We start from the raw sequence: 10,237 nt of genomic DNA, 5'->3' as shown, positions 1-10,237 counted from the left end.
AGTGTGGCGTCCATTTTCACTGAACTAGCACACAACTTTATTTAGGGGCCAGCTGAGGACCACCTCCGGGTGCGGGATATTCTCGCTGCATTGAAGACCCATTGGTGGCCTTCGGCTGTTGTCTGCTCTTTGGTCGGGTTGTTGTCTCTTTGACATATTCCCCATTTCCATTCTCACTTTTATCTTTCTATTTGTTGACAATTGTATATAATTGATTTGATACGGCCCTCCTTTTTGGCATTCAAGTTACTACCTGGTCAGATTAAACATATTACTCATGATGAAGTAGCATCTGTAGAAGGTAGATATCACGACAAATTACCGGTCACTACACGGTTTAGTGTCGAACTAAAACAGCGGACTCAGTGTGTAGATTTGCCATATGAGGGTACTGATAAGCAGTCGTTGGGTACGGCTACTAAATGTACAAACCAAGACTTATGTACGAATCTGAACGCAATAATTGTTTTCTTCCAGCTTATTGATTCCCTATTCTATGGAAGATCATATGAGACTAGTAAAACACTCGAGGCGATCCACCAAGAATGAGGATAGATTTCTTTGTCTTTTACTTATGTTTCTCCACAGACATTGGGAAAAATGTTTTGACCAATTTTATTCTGCAAAAACGTTGTGCTGGACCTTTAAATTTCAAATTGCAATATATCAATACTTTGTAATACAAATCCGGGCTTTAATATTCATGCATTTTGATTTTCAAGTAGGTGCAATTATTTCGATACTAGTATTTACCATATGTTAAACACAGTCAAGTGAATACACTCGCACATTTGATTATTTTATATGAATGTTAGCCATCATTTTATTTTCGTATGATACTAATTTTTGCGTGTATAGATTTGGTTATTTGTAACATCTATAAAATCAAAAATAAGTTTTCCCATAAACCCCCACTGTCAATTTGGGATCATGTGATCAATCCGTTAAGATTGGTGATATCTGGCTTTCTACGTTTTTTTTTCCAGATTTTAATAAGTTATGATTTCATTTTCATATCATATTTGTAATAACGACAGTGATATTGGTCGTCATATAAAATGGTCAAAACCATCCTAGAATTGTTTCAAACTTGATTTTGCTTTTAACGGTCAAAATATGTACAGCTTTATAAAAAAATATGTAAATGGTGACGACAGACGAACGCCTTTAATGGCCAATTCAAGCTTGAAGTCGACCATTCAGTATACATTTAATAATTTATTCTATATCTAATATGTTCATTATTATTTGTAAAAAGTAAAAACGGAAGAAGCATATCAAAGTTATTGTGCTCTGTTATTCATTAACGATCTCATGCTTTATTTTACGAATCAATTTACATAATGAAATATTTATTTTATTTGTTACATCGTTTTATTACATTAAGATGACACGTCTAGACTAGAAGGAATATCTCAATTGCACAAAATTCGGTGTGAAAGAGAAAGACATTATACTGAGTGAAATATAAGAGCCGAAAAAACAATGCTTTGAAACTTTATTGCCTGAATGAAACTTACCACTGACACATGAACTTTATACTTTATTAACCGAAAAGTTACCTTTGACCAGAGAGCACAATATGTGCAGGTTATCGTACAGTTTATAGCGTCAGTAGATCTAAGTGTGCTGCGTAAAACTGTATGAATTTCAAGGTTTATTCTGTTGGTTAATGATAATACTGTTGTTGTATAAGGGTTAGTTTCAATTGTAAGATCCAGTGGCCAATATTACAAAGATGTCAAGGACGATGCCCACCTATAAAATTATAAATGTACATATAATTTGCGATAACTTTACGACAGACATTCTCTATCAGATACATGGGTAACTTTAGATTATATAGAGCTGACACTACCTACATATACTTCGTCAATTCAGCCCAACAAGTTATCGGTAGTCATTTTTTGTTCTTTCCTTGTTTTAACCGAGGAGCGCACTTCCTCGTCAGCTATGATGTATTGTCGCATGGAGATGGAATAATAAAAATGTTATCATTACCTTCGAAATGCAGGAATGGTGTATTGTATTTAATTACACCTTATGTAAGAATCCTGGGTTTTGATTGGTTGATAGCCAGTGTATTTTTCACCAATTTACTGTTATCAAATGAATATCGTTCATTTTTTAACGCCGCCGGGGTATATGCAAAAAGGATATGCCTTTTTTACCCTCTCTGCCGTGGTATTTGCCAAAAAATGCTCTATCCGACTTGTAACGTCATGATCATCAATGCGTTTTTGAACGTTATCATTCGGTGTAATTAAACAGATATAGCATGTTCTTGAGGGGTATTTGCGGCTCGCAAAATTTAACATTCTCTCGACTGGTATTTTTCGCAAATACCCCTCCTTAACATGATATATCTGTTCAAAATTCGATATATTGTAATATTGTATTCATGGCAAAGCCATATTGTTTTCCCCTGTTTTTTTTCTATTAGATACGAATACTGTACTACGCAAAGTATAGATATTTCTTCTATAGGTAAAATAAATTGCGTAAAAAGGATCAAGATGACTATTTTAGAGTATAAAAGTTTTGAACAGTTACTTTTGAACCAATCAGAGAGGTTTCTTTTAACACTTTGTAGACGTTACGAAGCAAGTTCGGTGCATTTAAATTATTGTAAGTAGTTTTTCCACCATGTGGAGTAGCTACATAACTATATTATCTTTAAGGATTGACCATTATGTTGATCAAGCTAACACGTTTGGTAATTGTTCTTTTTCATTTTGGATTTATAGATTCATTGATATGTTATATACTAGTCAACAAAAGTAACGATACACAAGTTTGAACTCCAATTTATCATAAAATATAATAAATAGGAAAAACTGTTAAATTATCCAATGAAAAAACATTCATTTGCAAAGCAAATGCATATGATTAAAAGCATCTGACCAAATTGGAAAGTGAGAAAATACCGTGTTTTTGAACACAGGGGTCAAATTTATTTTGCGGAAAATGATGACAAAAGTCGGCACTTAATTTCGAAGATGAGAATTAAGTATTCAAATATCTGCAAAGGCATTCATAATTTAAAGCAGACCATGTTTAAGTATAAAGTTTTTAGTTCTAATATCGATTTTTGAATTTTAGGGTGAAAATACGATTTTTGGAATAACAAAAAAAGCAAAAAAAAATAATTCGCGTATTTTCCTTAAATCAATGGTTTTGATATGAAAATAACGCTCTGTAAATATTAGACCAATTGGACAATTATTTACCTTTGTACAGTGTATCCAATTTCATTATATATGGAAAATGCACTGCCTTATATCGTTTCTTTTGTTGACTAGTATATATTTCTTTTGTTTTTATGGAGGGAGAGAGGGTGAACTTATTGATAGTTTGAAGCAAAACTAAAATGGTTCATTCTTTTCTGACTTGAAATTATGTACAATATGTTCTGTGCATTGTGAAAGATTGTGTCTTTTTGACTATTTACGACATTGTTGTTTGAAGGCTACTATGGTGTACCGCCATCGATATTTGGGTGTAGGACGGATAATTTTGTGTCAGCAGGTTGAGAACTTTAAGCTTTCTTCGGCAATAACTGCTACCATTCTTCAATACAGTATATTGTTCGTTAGTGTTTTGTTTGTACTTTATGTTTTTGATATCTATTCAACCATCGTCCTGAACATGCATGAAATATTTGCTACTGGACGTTAAGCAACCAACAATTAAATCATCTATTTAACCATTTTATAGTTTAATGTTTTCCTGTGCTTTTTGTATGTTCTTTTATGTACCTTTCGTAAGTCTACGAACCTAGTTTAAAATAGAAGAGGGTTGAGATATAATAAAACATTGGTTTAATCCCGTCAGATGTTCATGTGTCTGTCCCAAACCAGGTCCCTCATCAGTTGTTGTATTTTAACGTATCTTCACGGTTTTTAGTTGTTATTTCTATAATTTTAGTTTGATGGCATCACCTGCATGCATATCTTTGATAATCTGTTTAATTTATTGGAATGATTGATGGCGATTCAGAGCTTGACATATAGTATTGATATTTACCTATGGTCAGTTGATGAAGACAGTACATTGACCTCTAACTGTCGTTTGGTTATTCGTATTGTTGGCTTGCTGTGTCATTGACATGTACCACACATCTCCTTATATTATTCCTTATCGAACTATAAAAAATATGTACCCATTCTTCAATCTCTTATATTTCTGTTTACTCATGCACCAAGTCTGCTTATACTACAGGGAAAGAGTACATAATAAAAACCCTAGTTGGGAGTGATCCATCGCTTCAAAACTATACACCAAATTGCAAATGTTTATCTTGGTGTTGTTTTGTTGTTTTTTTTTAGGGGGGGGGTGTATTTTTGCATGTGTACCATAGAGTTAAATTTTGTTTTGATTAAAAATATTGTCATAAATGTAAATTCATTAATATATGAATAAAATACAACTGGATAATGAGTGGGAAAAAATCGGCGAATACCGAATTTATACGAAAAATATTTAGGCAAAATTGAATTTCAATAAAATTTATTTCTGATATTTTATTGTAAACAACATATTTCAGAGAATTATCAAAATTCTCAAGTTTATATTGTAGTTACTGCGAGAGGGCAGCAAAAGCACTATGATAGATGAAATGTTGCAAACATATTGCTCTTGGACTAGACTAGACATCTTACTCTATATCATATTAACAAAACAATAAATATGTGTATACATGTAGTTCTAACAACTGCTGTTTACACGTGTTGTCAACATATATATACATTTTGTTCATACATCGTATACACATTTCTCAAGATACAGTCATTTTCATGTACTATTATTCTGACAAAACCATTCTTACATCTATTACTGGCAGTGTCTTAGTTAATCGTGGCAAGATACGCAAGGAATCAGTTCTTTGTCCATCTACTGATAGTCTTGATGTGTAAACCGAAGATCCAGTTCATGTCAATTATATATATATCTCAATGTTATATCTATCAAACGACACTTCCATTACCAACAGTTGCATATTGACATGCAGACAATGATGGCTGTCTAGGGGGATAACCAAATGTCGAATGTTGTTTAGCTCGTAGTCTAAGAGAAGCGATACTACTTGAACACTGGTCTCTATTTGCTGTGTATAAATACTGGGCACCGGGTGGTCCATATGGGCACGGTGTTCCTGTGGCACCCATATTCGTTGGTACATTCTGAACATTTTGCACCATAGCATTGCTGATACTGTTTGACATGCTGGATGGCGAAGAGAAACACATCGGTTGTGTAGAAACTACGGAAGACAAATGAGGATTAACAGAATTCAGACCCCATGGAAATGTTTTTGCGCCCAATGGGCTGGGAACTTTTGTAGCCCAGTAATTTGGATTCGTGTATCCGTTGTAGATAGAATCGTCAAACGGTGTCTGCATAAGTCCTGTGAATTGCGATCCGAATCCAGTTTTGAAAGTATCAATGTTCCTTTCCCTTTTTCTCCATTTTGCTCTTCTGTTCTTGAACCAGACCTACAATTTAATAATAAATATTGAATGTCATAGAATTCTGTCAACAAAATAAATTTACTAATTACATGTTAATGGATATGTCCGGTCTATGTCAGACATATAAAAAGATAAAATTTTTCTATCAGTTAAACATTTATCTGTAGAAAATTCAATATCATTTTGAAAACGTCATATGTTGTTTGAATAGTGGCCATTATATAAGGGAAGTCTGTTTGGAAACGGTGGAGATCTACTACTTTATTAAATCATAAACTTGGATATCAGCTATTAATTCTCCGTAAGAAATTTATAAAAATTTATTGTGTAAATTTACAGTCAATTTAGAAAACTAATTAAGCTTTATAAAGGATAGCTACTGTATATCAAACTTATTAGCACAGATAAGTGGTATATTGTTCAAATCCAATATTTAACCTCCCATATTAATAAATTATTATCAAGAGGAATATTGCAAGTAAGTGAAAAAATTTCAATGTTTGGTTCATGTTTTCAATCAATCTAAAATGTTATAAAAAATAAGTTTTAAAATAGAAATTATATAAATAATTTTTTTTTACTTTGTAAAGTAATTTGAAGTTCTAATTTCAGAGGAAAAAATTGACTTCTAAAACCCATGAAATTGTATTAAAAAAAGCTGAAATTTCTGTATCTTGATCAAATCTGACAGCAAGCTGCGGTAGCAAATTAGGGGTGGGAAGTTTAACATGGCACTTGAAAACTATCCGTTAAAATGTGATAAAATTTATTGTATAAACTTCTCACCCCCTCCTATCAATGCATTCGAATGCTGATAACTTTTCTAACACCTTATGCAATTATTTGTGTATCTTAAATCAAATACATCTAGATAAACTGATATGGTTATTAGCAAATTACAAAACGTGTCAGATTGAAAAGATTTCTGGATAGGAAAATCATAAGTCATAACTATTAACTGTAATTTGTTGTTTCTTTGCAATAAATACTCGAAGAATTAGAGATAAAAACCTGTCATGAAATTCCCGAATTTTTACTATATTATGATAGAAACAATTTGTAAATGTTTATATATTTCGAATGAAAACACGTATGTGAAAGGTTGGTTGGTTAAGACACTGTAAAAAGTAGTGTTATGAGACCTCGCAGAACCCTAAAATACTTTTTAATTTTTTATTTAATATTATTAAACATGCTATAATTAATATAATATTGCATGAATAAAGAGAAAACTTACTCGGACTCGTGCTTCCGTTAAGTTGGTCCAGGCAGATATTTCCTCCCTTGTAGCCATGTCTGGATAACGATTCCTGGCGAAGGTTGCTTCCAGTTCTTGTAATTGCTGACTAGTAAAATGGGTTCTCTGTCGACGCTGTCTTTTTTTCTTTTTGTCATCTTCCGATCCGCTATCTTCGCATTTCAACTTGGAACTATCAAGAGATTCTGTTGGAAGAAAACGAAAATATCTAATGGACGTGTTCAATATTTTTATAACGAATATAAGATGCATTAACAAAAATCCTTTGTTTCTTTAAAAACATCGACCGTGTATAAGAGTAGTGTATAAAAAATTTTCTATCTTCTTAAAGATTGTCCAAATATGTATCATGTATAGAAATATATATCATATTCAACTTGTTATCGCTGTTTAAAAGTGTCCGACACTACCGATAGAAAAAAAAACAAGGAACTTGCATGAGCAAATATTTACACCAGAATACTTCGAAAATTTACAAATTCATTAGGATTCAAAGTTTTTGTAATTTAATGTATTTTCGGTCAAATCGAATCACAAAATAAAACAAAGTTCATTTAACACTTAAGTAATCCGTTTTAATTTGAAGATAAAGTAAATTTATTTAAAGGGTTTATAGTTTTATTTAAGAATTTGAAGAACAAAATTCAATTCATACGCCTATAAATCATTCTTATTAAATAGAATTAAATAATTTACTACATTTGAAAGTTTTAACTAAATAGAGATTGTTTAAAATTCCACACATTTAAAGACAACAAAACACGTAGTTAATAGTTCATTTACATAAATTATTTCAAAAACCCATTTAAATTATGTGTAAACTATGGGATAAAAAGACACATATATTTGACATGCAATTGAGACGGACTGTTACTCCAATAGCAAATTAGTCTGTGACATTAATTGTAATTGAAACATAACTCAATAACATTAATATCATTTTCTACATAATTCCTGTACTTGAAAAATACTGACATTGCTAAAATAAAATACATAAGAACAATTTGGACCAAAAATCGTGATCTCAATAACTAACAGATATGGCAAAGCTATCACACTCTGACATTAATAATGAAAACAAACGAATTTCACCAATATTCAAGAGTTAATTTCATTCCTCTTCGTTAGATTTAATTCAGAGATATGTACACTTAAAAGTAATATACTATGAACCCGGGCGCCTTTACTTTTCATCGACATAGGAATTTATGGAGGCAAGTGGCTTTTCTAAAAAGTACTTGTCAAAAAGATCTAACCCTACTGGGAAACTACTTGAGTAATTTGATGTAAATTTAAATATCTTTAAAATACTTTCCTCTTAATTGAAACATGCATACTATAGCATGATACATTAAAAGAAAGAACATTTTAGCTTGCGAAGATATTTATCTTCATAAAAAGGTAAACTGTCACCCATGGATAAAGGAAAGAAAGTAATAATTGCATTTAAATTGTGGTCAAGACAGTGTAAATCATTCGCATGCAAGAAAATTCATTTAGGCACTTTTGCAGTGTTTAAATATATGTTTCTTGATGGGATTTGCATTTGGAATCAAATAAAAACATTGTATAACATAAACATCATTGCTTTTTTAGTTTTACCAACATTAAAATTAATAAAGATCGATGTTTATCGCCGTTTGTGGGTATCATGTTACTCGACAGTGCTGGTTAAATCTATTAAGAAATCAGCTACCTTTCATAAACTTAACCTTTTCTTTTGTGTCAGCATGAATGCTATGTTTTTATCTTTAACCTTTTTAATTATACATTATATATGGTCGAATAAAACACACACATTATAACCATGCATGCAAATAATTTTTTTGTGTAACGTTTAATTGTTTAGTTGCTAATAAATTAAGTTTCTTAATATTTGTAAAAATAAATTTAGTGTTTGTTTTTTGTAACATATTTTGATTGTATAATTCAAAAGAATAGAAAAAAAACATGTTCAATATGCTTAACCGTGTGAAGTAAACCACAAATTAGCTTCATTTAACAAAAATAATACTTTCACTTGAAATCATGGCACCAAAGAGCTACTGAGAATACTTATATTCAACAGCATCTCAAACATATATGTAATGGTAAACTACCCCCAGAAAACAAAATGTCTGGGCTAATGTTAAAATTAATAAAATTGAAGAGTCATAAATCTAATATATTTCCACAATTATTCTTAAATATTAATAAAATCATGCAATATTAATAGTAAAAGAAAAGTCGAACTAAAGTACTGCATGGCACTGTAATAATAAATGAAACTTATTTTTCAGTAAGGAATTGACAAGCGTCATTCAAAAAGTCCTCTTGAAACGTACTTGACAAGACAAAGGTCACACTTATGTCTTTAAAATCCATCAAATTTTATTGCAAAAAAACTCACAAGGACCGTGCTGTGCTTAGAGAGTCTGGTATTATATCTTGTTTAAATGATTTATTCCCCACTTATAAAAGTAAAATCAAATAGCATTCATCAGAGTGGAAGAAGATAGAAATATTTTTCAAAAATATATATATAAGTATTTTTTCACATAATATTGGAAATATTCTAATGTTAGAATGTAATTACTTTTTGTTTTGCTTAATGCATAGCTATATATATGTATCTTGTATGGTATTTTACTCGAGAGGTGTACATATAATTTACGAAACCCTATGCAATCTTATAAAATTTATCTTAACATTATTTAAGTTTCTTACCAGAATGGCCTTTATCCAAGGAACTTTCTGTAGAGCTCGGAGACTCAAGCATTGTAGCATGTGTATTATGTGTGCTGTGAGGTACAGTTAATGAGGATTCTGTGGAGCCTGTTGGTACGGTTTCTAAATGATGCATGGTCATCTTGGAATCTTGATTATGAACACTGGCTACGAATTCTTCTAGTGATATATGTTCGCTCATAGAGTCCGTTTATTGTAACAAAAACACTATTGTCTTCTTATCCTCTCAGGACCAGAAATAACAATTTTAAAATATTTTGAATGAATGAAAATCACTTTTGGTAAGTATCTGTTTAAAGATAAAGTCCCATTGATCTCGCTCCGACAGTATTATCTTGCTAGACTCTTATTCTCCTATCAAATTTCAACACAGTGGATCATACCATAATGTAACTGTAACAAAGTTTTAAAACTGATAACTTTTAACTCCCCAATGTAAGAAAGATTTGTGAATATATAAAGACTGCTTATCAAGCTTGATATAGCAAGAACCATATCAATCATGAATATATACCCCTTTGCTTCGCCTTATGGGCATGTACTTGTTAGTGACGTCACAAATAGAAAAGCAATGGCTACTGTCTTTAGAAAGTAAGCCAGCCAATCCCCGAAGAGCCTTATTATCATTAGCCACGCGCTAATTTAAATATGAATCTCTAAGGGCAAAATATTGAAGAATTCAAATGGAAGATTTGTTTATAATTTGATAATTCAGTTTCACTCAGTAATTATCCGTCTTCACGTGTATTGAATTTTACGGATCATTGAAATTTTGTAATAC

The 10,237-nt window shown here is 31.4% G+C and overlaps 1 protein-coding gene across 1 annotated transcript; it reads right to left on the bottom strand.

Annotated features, from left to right (window-relative positions):
- Positions 1-4,492: 4,492 nt before the first annotated feature.
- LOC127707463 (pituitary homeobox x-like) lies at positions 4,493-9,919 on the bottom strand. The gene is made up of 3 exons (XM_052211991.1): positions 9,436-9,919; positions 6,709-6,914; positions 4,493-5,495 (listed from the first exon to the last, which is right to left on the bottom strand). Exons 1-3 carry the CDS (start codon positions 9,635-9,637, stop codon positions 4,968-4,970), a joined length of 936 nt encoding a protein of 311 aa, XP_052067951.1. The 5' UTR covers positions 9,638-9,919; the 3' UTR covers positions 4,493-4,967.
- Between the last annotated feature and the right edge of the window lie 318 nt (positions 9,920-10,237).

Source organism: Mytilus californianus, unplaced genomic scaffold (genome assembly GCF_021869535.1).
Source record: "Mytilus californianus isolate M0D057914Y unplaced genomic scaffold, xbMytCali1.0.p SCAF_7, whole genome shotgun sequence".
In the NCBI taxonomy this organism is placed as follows: Eukaryota; Metazoa; Mollusca; class Bivalvia; order Mytilida; family Mytilidae; genus Mytilus; species Mytilus californianus.
This window is presented reverse-complemented; position numbering and strand designations above follow the sequence as displayed.

What these genes read in the sequence shown, in the direction of transcription:
- LOC127707463 (XM_052211991.1), bottom strand. Translation starts at nt 9,637, where the DNA reads ATGAGCGAACATATATCACTAGAAGAATTCGTAGCCAGTGTTCATAAT. An exon ending in CTTGGATAAAGGCCATTCTG is followed by an intron (nt 6,915 to 9,435) that starts GTAAGAAACTTA and finishes TTCTTCCAACAG; the next exon opens with AATCTCTTGATAGTTCCAAG. An exon ending in TAACGGAAGCACGAGTCCGA is followed by an intron (nt 5,496 to 6,708) that starts GTAAGTTTTCTC and finishes ATTAAATTGTAG; the next exon opens with GTCTGGTTCAAGAACAGAAG.